This window comes from Passer montanus, unplaced genomic scaffold (genome assembly GCF_014805655.1).
Source record: "Passer montanus isolate IOZ18808 unplaced genomic scaffold, ASM1480565v1 scaffold16, whole genome shotgun sequence".
NCBI lineage: Eukaryota > Metazoa > Chordata > Aves > Passeriformes > Passeridae > Passer > Passer montanus.
Window position 1 is genome coordinate 13,243,192 of NW_024363160.1, and position 18,739 is coordinate 13,261,930.

At 39.5% G+C, this 18,739-nt stretch overlaps 1 protein-coding gene across 1 annotated transcript; it reads left to right on the forward strand.

Moving 5' to 3' along the window:
• Nucleotides 1-1,212: 1,212 nt before the first annotated feature.
• On the forward strand, nucleotides 1,213-4,890 carry SNAI2 (snail family transcriptional repressor 2). Its single transcript, XM_039703065.1, has 3 exons — nucleotides 1,213-1,521; nucleotides 2,091-2,636; nucleotides 3,600-4,890. Exons 1-3 carry the CDS (start codon nucleotides 1,443-1,445, stop codon nucleotides 3,779-3,781), a joined length of 807 nt encoding a protein of 268 aa, XP_039558999.1. The 5' UTR covers nucleotides 1,213-1,442; the 3' UTR covers nucleotides 3,782-4,890.
• The last annotated feature ends 13,849 nt before the right edge of the window (nucleotides 4,891-18,739 follow it).

An 18,739-nucleotide genomic window follows, 5' to 3' on the forward strand; every position in this document is an offset into this window, starting at 1 on the left:
CAAATATTTTAAAATTAAAAAACCTATCTGTGACTGAATATCTCCTCTAAATCAATCTAGATAACCAGAACACTCTGTGGCACATTTAAGAGGCTTTCATCTTAAATGAAATACATAACATAAATTATACCTTCATAGGAAATCAAGAGGTCCTAAAATATACTAATGGAGAAGGGCATTTAAGAGACATTTAGATTACCCAGTCTATAATTTTGGGGGGTTTGCTTATCTATGCATCTTTTAACTGCTTTGGATGATTAGGAAAATTTCCTTGGCAATGTCCTAAGAGGATAGGCAAAGGAGTGACATAACTACTCCCAAGGAAGGAAAGGTCGAGGTTTTGCATTCTGCAGATTTTTAAAGTAAAAGAGAAAATATTCTTCATATGAGCAGTCTGAAGCAGTATGCATATTATATAAAGACTATCACCCTGCTCTGAAATATAATCCTCCCAAGGCTTCTCCCTCTCCTTGAACTCACTTGCAGTATCTGTCTGGTCTCTCTGCCTGAAAGGGTGCAGGTCAGGGAGGCAGGCTGCTCGTCTCCAGCCTCTCCTAAGCACAACTATTCAAAGGCAGCTCCCCAGTGGAGCAGGCACACATTCAGTTCAAAGCCTTCCATTGAGTCTGCCGGCCAGCTTGGTACCTTGTAATGTCGTGTGTGTGTGTGTGCTTTGACCCCTTCTGCTCTTAATGCACAGTTTGTCCCACTGTAATTCTCATATCAAACATCTGGAAACCAGAGTCATTTAAAAGAAAAACAAAAAGAGAAAGAAGAATAAAAAACCAAAAAGACAAAGAAGAATAAAAAACAAAAAAAGGGGGGGGAGACGAAAAAGAAAAGAGGGAGGAAAGGGGGGCAAGGGGCAAAAAAGGGTGAGAGGAAGAAGGAAAAGTTTCAGTGCCTATGACTTATCCAGGTCTCTGTCAGAAAGGAAAAAAATATATTTCAGCTGAATCAGTAAACTGACCTTTATTTTCAAGAATTTTGAGCAATACATTTTTGTAGGCTGCAGTTCTACAGAGCCATATCCCCCCACTTCGGAGCAGGGTAACGCGCTCTGCTAGAGCTCGCTCCCCCGTTCACAGCTGTCTCCAGCGGGAGGAGCTGAAACCTGAACCAAACCCTCCGAGTGGGATTGGATCCCTGAGCCAGCAGCCCCAGAGCCCTCCCAGAAAAACAGCCTCTTTGGAAAAGTGCTTGAGAACATCCCGAAGCGATTGGAGGAGCGGAAAACCCTTCCCCCCTGCACCTGACTCGTGGGTATTTACAGCACTTTTCAAGGCGGCTCGGCAGTGCCGCTGCCCAGGCGGGAGTGGATGGGCTGCGCGGGGCCGTAGGGACCGGCAGCGGCTCCGATGCGCCCGCAGTGACACCGCGAGCCACCCGCCACCGCCCGAAAGGACAGAGAGCCGGCGAGACGCGCCAAGCCTGCCTCCAAAATGCCACGCTCCTTCCTGGTCAAGAAGCATTTCAATTCATCCAAGAAGCCGAATTACAGCGAGCTGGACACTCACACAGGTAACAGACGGGAATCTGGGGCCGCCGCGTCGCCTCTGGGGCTGCGGGCGTTGCGTGGCAGGAGCGAGGAGGGGTGGGATTGCTCTGCGGGCTGCAGGGGACGGGTTGGATCACTGCTGGCTCTGTTTTCTCCTGCTTACAAGGAGGGAGTTTTGAGAAATATCTCAGGGCTGACCAGAATGAATCGTGAAAGTTTGCTCATCCACTTGAACTCGAGTTACTTAGAAAGTTTTGGAGTTTTCCTGTTCTCTATCTGTTGGTGGTGAAATTGAAACTTTTATTCAAATCCTTCGGGAAGTTTCACTGCTTCATTGTGTCAGGCTGCGCAGATTTAGAAGCAGCATGCCGCCTTGAAGGGACTCTCCAGCTGCAACTTGCCTGTTCAAGGGCACTGTCTCTACCCATCAGAATATATCTATCAAACAGTATTTCCTGAATGCCCCTTATATTCAGATTACCCTACTGAGTGGTGTTTCATTTGTGTGGCTTTTAATACTCAAAGCCTTAATTTTGCTGCTTTTTGAAAAATGTTTTGGTTCTCTTATCTTAAAATGTTCTTCTCTCTCCAGTGATTATATCCCCATACCTGTATGAAAGCTATCCAGTCCCTATCATACCACAGCCAGAGATCCTGAGCTCAGTAGCTTACAATCCCATTACTGTGTGGACTACAACTGGGCTGCTACCGTCTCCTTTACCCAATGACCTCTCTCCGCTTTCTGGATACCCCTCATCTTTGGGAAGAGTCAGCCCACCTCCACCTTCCGACACCTCCTCCAAAGACCACAGCGGTTCAGAAAGCCCCATTAGCGATGAAGAAGAGAGAATCCAGTCAAAGCTTTCAGACCCTCATGCGATCGAAGCCGAAAAGTTCCAGTGCAGTTTGTGCAACAAGACCTATTCGACTTTCTCTGGGTTGGCCAAACACAAGCAGCTGCACTGTGATGCCCAGTCTAGGAAATCCTTCAGCTGCAAGTACTGTGACAAGGAGTATGTCAGCCTGGGAGCGCTTAAGATGCACATCAGGACCCACACGCTACCTTGTGTCTGCAAGATCTGCGGCAAGGCTTTCTCTAGACCCTGGCTACTTCAAGGACACATCAGAACTCACACTGGTAAGAGCAAGTTTCATTTGCAGTTTCTTGTTGCTATAACATCGGATGCCTTTTTGCTATTTTTCTCCACAGGTGGAAAACCCAGCAGCATTTCTTAACTTACCTTGAAATGCATCCACAGAATTTTGAATGAATCATTAAAAGGTTTAATTCTCCCTCTTGCAGAGAGAGGGGGAAGGTGGGAGTGGGGGGGTTTTGCATGGTCTCATAACTGCAGGCCAGATACTGGCATAAATCAGCATTGCTTCCCTGGTAATTTTACAATGGTTTAGACCATTTTCACTAGCTGAAGCTTTTGCTTTAAGGATTTTATGTTAACTTTCAGGCTTTGGAAATTGCTAACTTAGAGAAGCCTCCAGCTGACTCTGAAATCAGGCAGCAAAAAACAGGCAATGCATGAGGGGCTACTTTCTGACTCCTTAAGCAGCTGGCAAGTTTTGCATGCACTACCTCAAGTCCTTAAGAATTAGAAACTCATCATCAGCAATGTGTTTGGGTTTTTTCTATTGTGGCAAAAATGGGATTTGAGTATAACACTGGGTACAAGGCAATGTCTGCACAGCTGTTTACTGCTTTTCAGACAAAGCCCTTGTTCCCCAGTAATTCACACAGACTAAGCAGAAAATATTCTATGAAAATATTTGAAAATTTTGGATTGAGCCCAGTTTAAAGGTACTGCATGCACCTGTAGATGCAGACAGTGTCAGCAGCTTGTTTTCAGAGACTGTGCTTTACAACATATTCTCAATAGACTGGGGTTCTGCATAAGAGGCAGCAGTGCTGAAAGCTGCTGTATCTGTGGCCTGATTAATTTTTATTAGACTTTTTTATCTTATAACAAGTTATTTCTGTTTGTTCTTTTTTTTCTTAGGATAAAAGCAGGTTTTACCTGTCCCAAAAATATACCTTTTTTTCTTTTGTTTTAAAGATTTATCCTATATTCTCTTGATGTTTCCTTTGTAGGAGAGAAGCCATTTTCCTGTCCTCACTGCAACAGGGCTTTTGCAGACAGATCCAATCTGAGGGCTCATCTGCAGACCCACTCAGATGTGAAGAAATACCAGTGCAAAAATTGCTCCAAAACTTTCTCCAGAATGTCTCTTCTGCACAAACATGAGGAATCTGGCTGCTGTGTAGCACACTGAGTCATGCAGTCAATGTTTACCTGGACTTGGTGCATTTCTCCACTTCTGTTCCAAATGATAAGTGGGAATCCAAAGGCGTTTTCTCATCTACCTTTCAGCCAAAAATAAAAAAAAAAAAAAAAAAAAAACCAAAAAACAAAGAAACCAAACCAACAAACCAACACACCACCAAACAAGCAAATAAATAAACAAGTGGAAGAACTTAGAATGTCAGTAGAAATGAGCTTTAAGTAGTTTCTGTTCTGCCATACATTTGCATTCTTAAGTGTGAATTCTGAAATAGAGGGAAAGACGCCATGCATGACATTTCAAGTAGATCTAAAGGAAGAAGCATTATCAGCTTTCTTTATAGATGAAGCCAAATGTAGGTCGTCTTTTCTTGCTTAGAAAAGGCTTCAAAGTTAACAATACATTCCTGCCAAGCCATTTCAACCAAAGAAACAGTATTTTAAGTGGAAATTTTCATGAAAAATACTACCCAAGTGAATTTTGCTAGACACCATTTATCTCAGGTGCCTTAAAAAGTATTCCAAGTTTACCTTAGTAAATGTTTAATATTATTCATTGCTGTGTTTTTTTATTTTATTAGAAGCCAAGGCCTTCATTATTGATCTGAAATGCTTTAAAACTGCATAACTAAAAGAGGGAAAAAAGTATAAAAGAATGTACGAAAAAATTAAAAGCCACAAATTAACTGCATGTGCCTTAAAAAATAAATAAAAAAAGATAATACTGTAGCTTCAAACATTCCTGGTGCATGCTTGACCATACTTTAATATGGAATAGTTCCTCGAAACTTCATTTTTGTTTTAAAAAACGGGAATAAGTGCAAGAGAGGGGATCCATGGGAGTTTTACAATTATTTTTTTTAAATGCACAAAGGAAATGCAATATTTTCAGCATTACCCCTCCAAGTGCCTTTTTTATTGATGATTTTGTAAAATATGTCGACATAATGTAAATATTTTTATTTTTATATGATTGAATGTGTTATGAATGAAAGCAAATTGTTGCCCATAGCAGCATCTATAGATAACTTGAAGAAAGTGTGAAGTGAAATTGATATTGTTTTCTAGCCACTTTTTTACAATAAACATTTTTAAGTAAGATTTCTGTTGTTTGTTCTAATTAAACTGCGTACACGCCTTGGACATAGAAAAATGTGAATGTCTCTACATGACCAAATGAAGATAAAAGTGACTTTCAGATGTGACGACTTACTCCACAAGTTCTAAACATTAGAGAGGAATTTTAAAATATTTTAAACCTTACAGTGCATTTTTCTAATCAATGCTCTAAAACACTTGCTTTTCTCCTACTTCCAACACTATAAAAACATTGTGAGATATATTTTATCAAAAACATTTAAGAGCAGTGCATTTCTCTTGCATTTTAAGAGATGAAAGGGTGCTATTAGAGAGGTCTTATTGCACTTTCCCTGAGACTTTCACATCAGGGAATATGGGCCCGATCCAAAATTCATTAAAGTCAGTGGAGCCTTACAGGAGTTCAACACTCTTTGCATGGTGCTCTTCTAAAGTAGTAGTCAAGTAAGTCACAGTATAATATACTTTATTTGGCAATTTCAAGATGATTAAAATATTTTATTAAAATGTATTACATATCAGAACTGTCAAGCAAATGCATCACAACTGTATATCAGCTAATATATCACAGGAAAGAGATTATTCCATAATAAGTAGAAATCTTTTTCCTTCAGGTGATTTCACTAAGCACTCCAAGATCTGAACTACATGAAAGTATTGCAACTTCAACAAATCATGTCTCATCATTACTGACTGGTGTGAAACACCACTTTCAACTTTTAGCAAAGTACAAAGCTAGAGAGCAGGCAAGCACCAACTGGCATCCAGTCTGAAGACCCCTGTGTCTACTCTAGGGTACCAACTAGAACAAGTAATAGCAAAAATAAAATTCCAACAATTTACCAAGAAAGCTACTGATGTGTAAATGCAAGGTGAATATTTCTTGAAAAAAATGTGTGTTTCAGCAAAATAATGCTGAAATCATATATGCCTTCTGTCTCCTCCAGCCCAGTTCTGGAGAAGAGATTCAGCAGGACTGCACTGGAATAATGCAGGCAATAGGGGGAAGTTTTGCACCTTTTCTCCACAAAAAGCATGACACTGAAAAGTGAAGCTCAAATGAAGCTTTCATATTCTCCAAGCACTAAAACGATGATTCCCTAGGAGCTGCTAGATTAGGGTTTTTTTTAATTCAGGAAATAGCTGGTGAGTTCAAGAAAGATAGGGTTAGTGGGAATTTGTAAGGTAACATTTCAAAATGAACACATGAAGGCATCAAATACCCTTGAAAAGTTTCATGTGGTTTCTCTATTGATTTGCACTTCCATGTCATTTGCTTTGAAGTTTGTAGGCTCCAGCAGCTCTTTGTGCAGCTCCTTCTTCCCAGAGCAAAGTTTACTGGAGTATGAGTAAAGGTCTGGCAGTCAACAGCTATTTGTACTGTTCTAGGTTTGCTCTCCTGTGCTGTGCCACAAAGATGTTTCCATTGTTTTAATTCGCACTTTAAATTCTCTACACCTATAGTAAATTAAACAGTATAAGAGCTTGACTTCTTGGGTGAGTGGAAATGCTACTGCTGTCCTCAAGGGAAATCAGATGAAAACTTCATCAAAATACAGTATGCTAAACCAAACACAAGTGGAACTGGTCTGATTTGGAGATGACAATTAAGATATGCTACTTTGCATGCCTGTAACACCTGTACTCATAAAACACAAAGATGGGAAAGGCTAGAAGCTCTTTTGGCTCATCTTTGTAATTGAAACAGAACGCTCTATCACAGATCCCAGCTCTCTGTCCAGTTGCAGCATAAACTTCCCAAGCAGCTAAATTTCTCTGCTTTTCCTGTGTGACTGCTTTCTATTCCCTGTCAAGACTTTCTACAAAACATATTCCATTAATAGTTTTACCTCATTACCTTAGAAATGCCCTTCTGCACCTGCACAAGCTATTTATCAATGTAAATTTAATTCTGTTCTGAGCTTCTGGTTGATGACTCCTTTGACTTTCTCAACACAATGGAGAAGCTCCCTCCAAGGTCAATCTGCCCATTGAATCTCTTTCGCCATTGCAACATTTTTCACAACACATCTCTTATTCTATATCCAAATAATCTTTTAAATTTTTTAAATATTTCTTAGGAAAACATGGTCCCTGTACTCAGAATATCTTGAGTGCTTCTTTTCTTCAATTTGCCACTCTTTAACTGTTTGAACAATATGTGCTCCAGGTCCCTCCTTTACAATGTTCTGTCAATCTGTTTTCAATGTTCTTTCAGTATTCAGAGAAAAGTGAAATCACCTCAGCACTTGTGAAGGTACAAGTTAAATATATTAATTTCTCAAGGCTGAAGGCAATAATTGATTCACTTTGGTTTCCATGTCTTTCTTCCCTTACTTCTGTTTAGGCATGCTTTTTCACTTCAGAGGCTGCAGAATGAAGGGAGATGTGCATGAAATGAAGAACAAAGTGCACTTTTAGGCTCAAAGCACTGCAATTATCCTACCATGTAATGCAGAGTTAGGAAAAGCATGTTATACACTCACCAAAGGGTTAAAAGAAGTGCCTCTCAGATTAAGGCACCATGAAATGTTTCTTCTGTATTTCACTCTATTATTTGGATTTTTATAATTCCTGTTGTCATTAAGCAAACTCAGTGCCTATGTAAGTCCCGTAAAATCATATAAAAATGAAACACTGTAAAGATTCCATAATTTCAATTAAGAAGAAAACAATGGGAGACCTGGTAATTTAATTCTGACGTCTTCTGCTACAGCTGATTTCCCCTGTCACAAAATAAATCAATATTTAATTTAAAAGCTTGTTTTTAATTTTTGAACAAGAAATTTTTAGTTATGAGTATTGTTACTTTAGAAATAATGGGTTTTACTAGCTGTCAAGTGTTGGGTTTTGTCTCTTTAAAGTAGACGTTCTAAAAGTTTGAGTATATGAATTATAACTCTTGTTCACAGAAATATGAGGAGTAGAAGGTGAGAAGTGCTCTCCAACCTGAATATATTGTAGTACCAAACGATAACTGCAAGAAATAAGAACAGGTTGTTCAAGTGAATCACGGATCATGGAATGATTGAGGTGGAAAATCACCTTTGCATATTGACTAGTCCCACCCCCCTGCTTAAAGGGGGGTCAGGAGATTACCGAGGACTGTGTTCAGAAGGGATTTTGATATCTCAAAGAATGGAGTCTCCATGACCTCGATGGGCAGCCTGTGCCAGTGTTCAGACACACTTACAGTACCAAAGGGGGTTTTCTTTCATTTAAATGGAATTTTCTGTACTACAGATGGTGTGCACTGCCTCTTGTCCTGCCATGGGCAGCATTAAGACTCTGACTGTATTCTTCACTCTGTCACATTTATACACATTAATAAGAAGTTACTAGATGTTACTTGAGCTTTTTTCTTTTCAAGCTGTCTCAGTGACTCCAATATGAGAGGTGCTCCAATCTCTTAATTCCCTCTGTTGTCCTTCACTGGAGTCTGGTATTCTCATGTCAGCCTTGTATTGGTGAGCCTGGAACTGGACCTAGTGCTGCAGATGGGCTGCACCAGTGCGGAGTGGAGGTGGAAATACCACTCAGTTTCTCATGGGAGGCTGACAGGATGCATAAAATTTGTGGGAACGGCCAAAACAGTAGAAAAGAAACAGAAGCGATGCTTGCATTCTCTGTTGCTTTTCCCAAAAAGCTTTCATTCATTTTAAATACATGAAAAGTCCTCAAGAACCTCGAAGGTTGTGGAGTGTGGGACTGTGTTTTCCAGGGACAGCAAGAATTGCAGACCACAGCATAAGGGTGCCTCAGCCAAACCAGACTAGAGATTAAAAAAATAATAATAATTAACAAGTGCATAATGGTGCTGTTTTCACATGTTTGGCAGTTTGGTCACCTTGTTCCTCTTCACTTCCCTTTCCAATACTTCAAGAATGCCATCCAAAGCAATGGGTTTTTTCTTCTTCTGATGCACTCATCATTTTGGGTACAAAAACACAAGTAAATGCTCATTCATGGCCCTCCTTCTTTTGTTCTCCCCACATCTCTGCAAGACAAAAGTTATGCAACAGTTGGCTTCTGTTACATCTGTCACCTCTATCCCTTTTACCTGCATATTGAATATTCCCATCTCTTGTTTGTGTACCTCTTTCTTCTACTGTCCAGTGTATACACTGAGTAGCTGCAAGGATAAAGATCACAGGCAGCCCTTGTTAAGAAAGAATAAAAGACCTTTTATGTCTTTCAGTTATACAATCAAATTTTTAATTTTTTTTCAAAAGATATGGAAAACAGGAATCACATGAATACCAGCTCAAATTCACATGTTTCCAATACTTTTAGTAGCCTTCACTCTGTAAACTTGGAAAAATAATGGAGGTACATGCTAATATTCACACCTTTTTTCACACAAATAGACATAGAGCTCCACATTCAAACACACAAATCCTTTCACTTCAGCCCTGGCTTAGAGGATGTACTTCAGAAAATCCCTCAGAGACGTCCCTCATTTTGTTGTTAGAGAACCCCTCAATTGAAAAAGTGGATTTAAATGCAAACACAAGGGTGCTGTCTAGCAGGACAAAGTCAAAGAAGGGTGTTCTTCAAGATATTTGTCCCTCCACTCAGCATAGCAATGACTGAGAATGCCACATGTTCTGGATCAGAATAGTTTCCTAGAAGTTTGTCTTTATTTTACTTATCCTATAAAGCAGAGACTTTTGCCAAACCAAAGGGGACTACAGAAAGGCAGTCTTCACTTTGCAAAGCCCCTACATTCTCCTTACCTCTCACGTTTTAGCCATTCCATTGCTGCTTTCTCTGCCTTGCATAGGAATCATCTCCCCAGATATGTCAAACAGGGAGTCAGAGTCAGAGTATCATGGATCTTTTAATGCTAGGGAGATGTGGGCGTTGCTGTGGCTTCTGCACAGCCCTAGACATGGGTATGAACAGCAAATGTTCCCTGCTGGGCCATCAAATAGCAGCAGCCCTTGACCATCACCTCTCCACACCTTTCCAAAGTCATGCAGGAACTTGGGAATGCAGGAGCTTGGTCTCACAGATCCCTCTCAGAGAAGTGCCCACATCTCACTGAGTCCAGTGGGCTCCCAGTACAAGCTCTGAACATCTGAGTACCATCAGACATCTGCTAGGTCACTAATAAGAAGCAGTTAAAGTATAAAGTTGCACTGCAATTAGCTCAGATTTTGCACATGTCCCTAAACCAAAGAAAATTCTTTTGAATGTAACCTGCCCTCTCATGTGGGATGGCAGATCATCCACAGCTGACAAAGAATAAAGAGTTGGAAGAATGAAAAGTGACAGTTATTAAGTAACTTCAGTAAAAATTGAATGAAAAACAATCAGCAACTCAAAGTAATAATATTATGCATAAAAGACTAATAAAAATCCCCCCATCTCAGTTAAAGCTTCATTGTATTTGGCATTAAGTCATTAATTTTTTACATTTTTAAGCATTATAAAAATATTTTGCAAGACAGTTCACCAAGATTTATAGCAAAGTGTTCACTATTCATCTGTAATACATGAAACTAGGCCAGGTTGCTATGTCCTAAGGAAATTGAAAAAAGAATCTTGTGACTCGTGATGGACATTTCGTGGTGTTTGTAAAACAGCTTGGCATCTCAGCCCAGATCCTAACTAGTTCTGACTGGACAAGGCCAACACTCAAAAACAGTCCGGATTTTTTGACAGCTCTCACTTAATGACAGAAAAATCATTTTTTATTTGGAAAATGGCTTTCTGCTCCTAGATAGTTTCAAGAAATTGCTCCACCCCTCTTCTCTCTCCCCACTTTTCCAGCTATTGGCGGAAAAAAAATTAGTTGCAATTGCCGATAATTTCATTTCCCAAGGACCTTTTCTCAGAGGTTTGAAAGTCATGGCTGTAGTCTGGTGGTCACAGCAGATGACTGAGAGCTGCTCCTGAATATTTGAACCCAAGTGCTTTGTTGTTCCACAGACAAATACGCCAGCTTGTCACGCTGGCAGGACAACAGGAGTTCTGGGAACAAAGATAAGAAAAAAAGGGTCCCAGGGACTGTTGAAATGTCAGCCTTCAAATAATAGGAGGACATGGTAGTTAGTAGATATTTACAAGCAGTAAATATCAATTACAAATAACCTTCCAGGTCAGTCTTCTGTACCAGGAAAAACTCAAAAATTCAGCGCTGCTTAGCTTTGAGAAGAAATTTTGACTCAAATTAAGACTCATCTGATAAATCCCCATCCTTGCTCTTATTGTCACAAAATATCATCAGAACTAAGGCTGTAGTAGATTTTTTTTTAATTACACACATGGAAATTACTGAGAACAGGAACAACCAAAATCATTATAAATTATATGTGGTTTTGTATCTGTATAAAAACAAGTAAAATTAAATATGCAGAATTAAAGTGGGGAAATATTTTAAGAAACAGTCCTGCTACAATGCTAGTTAGTTTTTAAGTTAGCCTAAAACTTTTAACCAAAACAAAAAAATCCATCAGCTTTTAAAAGCAGGTATCTGAAATATATTATTCTTTTCCAGTTTAAAAATAAATTAGTATATTTCCTTTTTACCAAAATGGCATAGATCCCTGAAGGAAACAGAATTATTTTGACAATCATGATAGAAAGCTCCTGCAATTTTTATGTCTGTGTGTGCCATTCTGGTGGAAGCAATTCCATGCACAAGGCATCCTGGGATTGTCCCACACAGTGGTTTTCTCACTTGAGCTTTGCATTTGCCCCTGTCAAAAGGTTTTGAATCTACATTGCTGTAGACAATGTGGACATTTGCTGACAGAAATGGAATAATCCCTTGCTGCAGTGTGATCCCATATACTGCCTCACAGGTATTTGTTTTGTTATCTAGTACTAAGAAGGGAGCATAGCCAGGAGTCTGCAAGCCTAGGTATCTTGTTCTTTCTGAAAAACTGACCTATTTAGAGTTCTATGGACCCTTTCTTCTAGTAAACCCCTTTTTTCATCCTCTACAGTTACCCAGGCTAAAGAAGAATCAGAATTTTCTGTGATGCATTCTTGCCTTTTCCTGCAATGCTACAGTTTTTATGTCACTCTGCTAACAATGATGAGGTTGAAATTCTGAGCTTCTGTGGTAAGTTTACAGCCTTTTTGACATCTTTCTCCTTGGTCTTCATGCTACATACTAATAGAAAGAATGCACAATATGGACTTATGATTTAGGCCAAGTACAAGTGATTTTTGAAAGTATAATTCCTCCCCATTTTTCAGATAACTTGCAGACATGATATTAAGTCTGTGATCCTGTATGTTTGAGAAACTTTTTCTGTTCATCTTTGTTTCCTGGTTTCAACTGGGAGATAATTAATTTCCCTCTTAGTAGTTGTTAAAGTGCTCTGTTTTGTATCTACTATGAGAATAATGTTGATAACACACTGTTGTTGTTGCTAAGTAGTGCTTACTTTATATCAAGGATTTTTCAGCCTCCCATGCTTTGCCAGCAAGCAGCTGCACAAAAAGACAGGAGGGAGCACAGCCAGGACAACTTACCTGAACTGGCCAAAGGGATGATCCTTACCACAGAACACTATGCCCAGTGTATAAATGGGGGCATTGGCTGGGACGTGCCATTCATAGCTCAGGAAGTGGCTGGACATTGGTCATTAGGTGGTGAACAATTTTATCATGTGTCACTTATTTCTCCTGGGTTTTATTCCTCTATCTTTCTCTCTTTACTTTTCACCATGTTATTAAGTCTGTTTGAATTATCAAACTGTTCTTGACCCACCAAGAGTACTACCTTTTTCTGAGTCTGTTCCCCATCCCACCAGGCATGCAGGGAAATGAGAAAACAGTTGGTGTGGTACTAAGCTGCTGCCTGGGGTTGGATCATGACTCTTTGGTAAATGCCTTTCCACTTTGTTTCTATCTCCTGTTTAAAATTAAAAGTAAAAATTTCCCAAGAAACCTGTGGAAGACAACCTGAAATTATGGCTCTTCTCTTTGCACTTTAAGCTGATATGTTTAAGAGGGGAACTGCTGCATGTACAATGTTTGCTGCTTTGACACTGTGAGAAGGACTGTTATAGTTCTTATTAAATTCAAAAATGCCTGCTTGCTTCTTAGGTCATTAGTGGAGAGGAAGGATCTGTGCTGCAGCATTTGTAAAAACACAAATATGTTGCCATGTATATAAGTGGTATAAGTGATTTTTGTCTCCACCTTTAAACAGGAAACTGTTTTAAGGACTTCCAGTCCAGATGATCTTCTCTTACTCACATTGCTTTGTTCCTAAACATAAGAGAGCTCTTGTCTGAGAAAGATCTTAGAATCTGGAATTGTGCTTTTTTTAGGAGCCCATAACTAAAATTGCAGTGTATATTACCTACACAGATGAACACTGTAGTACAGCATCCATGCAGTCCCTCATTTTGAAACAAGGAAGACATATTTTGAAGGGGTGCCATATAAAGTCAAACCATGCATTTCCGTTGCTCCTTCACTGACAGGTTAAGACCAAGTCAAACTCTCTAGGAGCAGAACTCTCTCCTCCCTTGAAATAGAGCCACTCTTGTGATTGACTTGTCCTTTAGCCTTATTCTCATTCTCTTTAAATCTCTGGTAGTGGTGCCTAACATATTGCCAGGAGCCATCACGGTCTGATCTGGTGCAGGTGGGAAAAAACGCAGCTCAGTATTTCAGTGAAGTATCCAAAAACAATCCTTCCCTCCAGGAGATTTTGCTGATGTAACTGTGCAGCAAACTCCACCAGCATATACACAACTCATAATGACAAAGTGCTCAGCAGTGCTTCTCCTGGTTGCCCAAGCACAAGAGCAACTTGCAAGCTAATATCACACCACTAGACTTCAGCTTTTTTCAGTACAGAAGTGTTGGAGAAAAAAAGAAAAAAGAGAGAAATAAAGCATGAAAACATCAGTGCTACAGTCTTGGAAAAGGTTTCTGACACAGATCTGATCTGAGCCTAAGGACAGTACGCCTTACATACCTTGCTTTCGGCCAGGATTTGGCCTAAAGTATAGCCCAGACATTAATGCTTAAGTGGTAGGGTTTTGATGTGGCTTGTGATGGGAATTAGGGTCAGAAAATATTCATTTCATGGCAGAAGAAGGGCTGGAAACAGATCGACTCATGGTAATATTACAGCAAATATACAAGAGTTAATCCTTTTGCTTTCATTTCATTTATTCCTTGCCTGGTTTTAGTGAGGATGAATAATGTCCATGTCTTGTAACACCTCAGTAATAGTTCAGCAGAATTGCTGTGACCTTTCCTGCTTGGACCAGTACTGATTAGCTGCAGATTTCAATGTATGATCAGGTGACAAGCCAGGCTTGCAGAGTCTGAACTGTTGCAGTTGCTGTTGAGGAATGCAAAATGACAATTTCTTCTGCTCTTTGAAGGGAAAATTAATAAGTTTTTGGAAATGTAGAGTTGAAGTTAAATGCATTTCTTTAATTACTCCTGAGTTAGATTTTGCATGTCACTACATATGCATGGACTATGCTAAGTTAGGAATGCTGCATTTTGGTTTTAGCTATTTGAACTTCCCAGTAACTTATGCCAAAGATGAACCTTTCAAGGTAATCTAAAATGTAGACTTCACTGATGTGAATGGCAGCCTTCCTGTTTTAAATTACAAGTTGTAAAAAGAGAGTTACATTGTCAATCAGACAGCAAATGGTGCTGCACTGGCCTTTCTAGAAAAACAAGTGATGGGTAATAAATTACTTTATGGTAGGATTGAATTAAAAACAAAAAAATCCTTATCAGTGCAATATGTTTTCTAGTCCACCTAGACTCATCTGTTTTAATCTTTTCCAGCTATGTTACATGTCCCATTTCTTTTAAGTTAAACAAGTCCTTTTAGACAGATATGTGTATGCATACATACAAATGTGAGTACATACAGACATATACATGGAAGAATTTTCTGTACATAAGCAGAGATAGAATTAAAATAACACTGTAAATTATGCTTTATTTTTGAGCAGTATTATTAATATGAGGCACATTTCCATTATCTCTATTCCAAAATCTTATTTTTAATTTTAAAAACCCTACAAAGCATCTCTTTTTCCCATAGTTATCCAGGTAAAAAAGACTTCTGACAGCAATCAAGTGTAACCAGTAGACTTGTAGTCACCTTCAAGCACATGAAAACCTGCAATGGCAGACAATTCTCAAAGAGAAATATTGGCATTGCTTCCTTCAGAAAGGCTTCAATGGGGTCCCCAAGGACATGACCAATATTACCAGAGGAACCTGTTCTCTGGCTGACCAAAGCAAGGAATGAAAGCATGGGAGAACACCATAGTGAAGATTTTCACCATTTAATGTGATCTTTTATCTTAGTGTTGCAGGCAACAGCCTACTACATTACATTTGTAAAAACTGAAAACTTTCACTGGGAGTAGCATCTCCTTGGAAGGTTTCTGAGATCCTCAACACTGACAAAAAAATGTTTTTTCCACTTCCCCCTTCCATTCAGTTCCTGCTTCTGAGCCACATAAAATGCATGGCTCAGTGAACCAGCCTGTGGACTGGTTTCCAGAGCCAGTATGCTGTCGCATAGTTGCAATATTAGTCAAGAAATCTTCCTTATGCTTATAGAACACAGGCAGTTTCTAGTTTTTACTCAGACTTTTCCCTGACTCTTTAATGGCAGCACGTGACTACAATGTCCCTGTGTAGGTTTACCATGCACCTGCATTATCCTCTTTCTCTAGACGAAATTAAGTTGGGACACAGCTGAGTTTTTCGGGTTGGATTTCTCCTATATGTTCAGCAAGCCTCAGCAGAGCAAAGTAAAGAGCCAGGTATCTTCCTGTGTACATTAATATATCATGTGTGCTCAGGAAATCTGATGCATTCAGGAAACACTGGTCTTACCAGGTGTGAGCAATACAGCTGTGCAGAGCACTCCCAGCATCACATCAGACCTATTCCCAATCTGCACTTAAGCAAGAATTCACGTGAAATTATGAAGTTTTACATTTTCTAAACACTCTGAAACTCTCTGGAAAATCAACATCGATATAAAAATCCTACCTCTATACAGACGCTCTGAAAACAGGGAATCTGAGCCTTGCAGCTTTGCAGTCCACCTTTTAAGAGAGATAACTCTGAGATAAGGCTCTTCTTACACATACAAAGGATAATCATCACAAATTCAATCCTCCTTCATCCACACCTCAGCCCAGAAGCTGTGAATTATAACCTCTCACCCCATAAGGCACACAATCAGTATTCAGCTGCCAAGTGCAGAGCTAGTTTTGTGCTGGAGTTTTCAAAGCACCAGGTTCCAGTGAATAGCCACAGTCTTCTCTTTTCTGGCTCCCCACTAAGCAGTGCCTGCAGAACATGCCAGACAAATGCTGGAAAGGTCAGGGGGTAACGGCTAACAGGAAAGCTGATTCTCATGGCTCCAGCCACAGGACAGGGTGGATGCATTTCCCTCTGTACTCCACTGTCCCAGTCTCAAGGTGCACATCTGGTTACACTTGCACTGTATGTTGGGGCAAAACATTAGCGAGCCATCTCACTTTGCTACAGAGGAAATCTTGGGCATATAAACAAGGTGCATTTCAGTAGGTTTCCTCTCCTACAGTAGGGGACATCAAAAACTATGACGTGGAAATTTGCTTCAGAGTCTAGTTGGAGCCATTTATCCCAAATTTTATTTTATATCTACTTTCTATAGGCCAAAGGTCAAAAACGTTTCTGTCAAGAAAGCATTTTCCAAAGGCAGTGTGGAAACAGTGTGGTTTGCAACATGTTACACGTATTTCAGAGAAAGGACAGTGGAGGATTTGCATCTGTCCCTCTGGCTTGTCCTTCATGCTGCTCCGTTCCACAGGTAGCTGTCATTCTGCAAATTTTATGTGGAAAACTCACAAGAGAGCAGACCTGAAGAGAACTGCAGGCAGTGACTTAACAGCAAAACCTTTCCACCTCTCTACTGCTATTTTCAAAAGGGTTTCAGAAGTTTTCAGGAAGAAAATCACACTTAAATGCTAGTCTACCTAAAACTTAGGCTTGTGCATGCTAGCTTGAATAGCAAATTTGGAAGGTGCCATCAAGGAGGTCAATCTGTATATTCAAATTTAAACCCTCCTATCAGGTATGATACAGGCTTAAATCCATCTCCCTGGACTGTGCCTGGTTTGATGCATATGAGTCAGAGTCTAACCTCCTTCTTTTTCCTTTTTGCACCTGGATAACTTGCAGAAGTTGTTGTTCCACTTGAAGGGGAAAAACTGATTCAGATTTGACCAGATAGGTGGTGTCTAATCCAGGAAGTTCCCAGGACTAACCAGATACAAATGCTCATAGGACATGAATTGGTGCAAGAGGATGACTTCTTTCTAGACACCTGTGAATATTGTGTTATACCTCCTGACCTTTTATTGCAGGCAGCTTCAAAGATATGATCTGAACCCAACACTGGCACTGGAACAAGTTGCTCAGAGAGGCTGTGGAGTGTTCATCCTTGGAGACATTAAAAACTTGGCTGGAAAGAATTCTGGGAAACCTTGTCTAGCTGACCATGCTTAAACAGAGGGCCTCAATGAAACAATCTCCAGATATGCCTTCCAACACCAAGAAGTCTGCAATTCTGTGGTTAAAAAAAAAGTAATAAAAAGGAAAGTTGGGGGGAGGCATTATACTTTCATGTGAACAAAAAAGCCCTAGAGAAAAATTAAATTCCTTTGGATCAGATTTATGAAATGTATTTATTGTTACAGCCATGGAACTTCAAATTCAGTTATGGTCTTAATTCAAGTTACTGAACCCTTCTAAATTCTAGCTTTGTTTTCATTCTACTGAGGTACAACAGAATTGATGGGTGTGTGTGGCAGCAGTGTGACTGGATGTGAAATCATGTGCTTTCCCCTCACATGAAGAGGCATTTCAGCAATGACTAATCATGTATTTTCTCCTTTGCCAGCTATTCACAGAGGTTTTAATTTGCAAGGCAAGACTTCTTATTCTTTTTATTGTCATAGTGGTGAAGTCCCTAATAAGTGATATTTACCGAGGGGACTAGGTGCAGATTTGTCTGAGATGTGGAGGAGATGGGCTATTCTGTACATTATCAACCTGACTTCAAGAAGTCTCACAAATAAGTCTTCCAAGTGAAATTTATTGAAGTCCTGAATTGTTTTCCCCTGAAGCACTTAGTTCAGTAGATCTTTATCAATCTATACCTGTACATACATGAAAATCCATACACAAGGACACATGTTTACAACAAATTGCTGAGACTCTCCACATCTGAGGTTGTTTCTGCATATTCATGAATACACCTAAGGGCTGAAATATCTTTTCAGTGTGACATATTTTACCCCAATAATTTGTACAGTATATCATTAAAAAAGAAATTACTTTTGTACAGACATTTATTTCATGGCTGCATGAAAGGATCTTGATGTATTTAATTAGAACAGATGCTATTTTATTTTGTTGAAGTAAATGATAAAATCTTACCGAATGTTTCAGGAGAAGTGTATGAGAAGATTGGAAATCCCACAAACTGCTGCATTTTTTTCTTTCTACTGCTCATTGACATGTTTCTTATTCTATCCTCCAGGTCCCAGAAAAAAAATCATCGTATTAGGCAAGATTACTAAATAAGCATTGGAAATAGACAGCAAGCTGGATGTTGAAATACAGGTTCCTATCGTTAAAAATATATTCTCAGGTCTTATTTCTGATTATGATTTATTTATGGTAAAAACCATGAAAAGAGATTAATTAAGTTTATTATCCTGATTTGCGTAAATTAGGCAAATTCACTGCTCATCTTGTATTTTAATTTGGTGCACAATCTACTTAAGCCTGTTTCAGTAGAGCAGCAAGACATCCCCTTTCCTTCTTTTGTTGATTTACA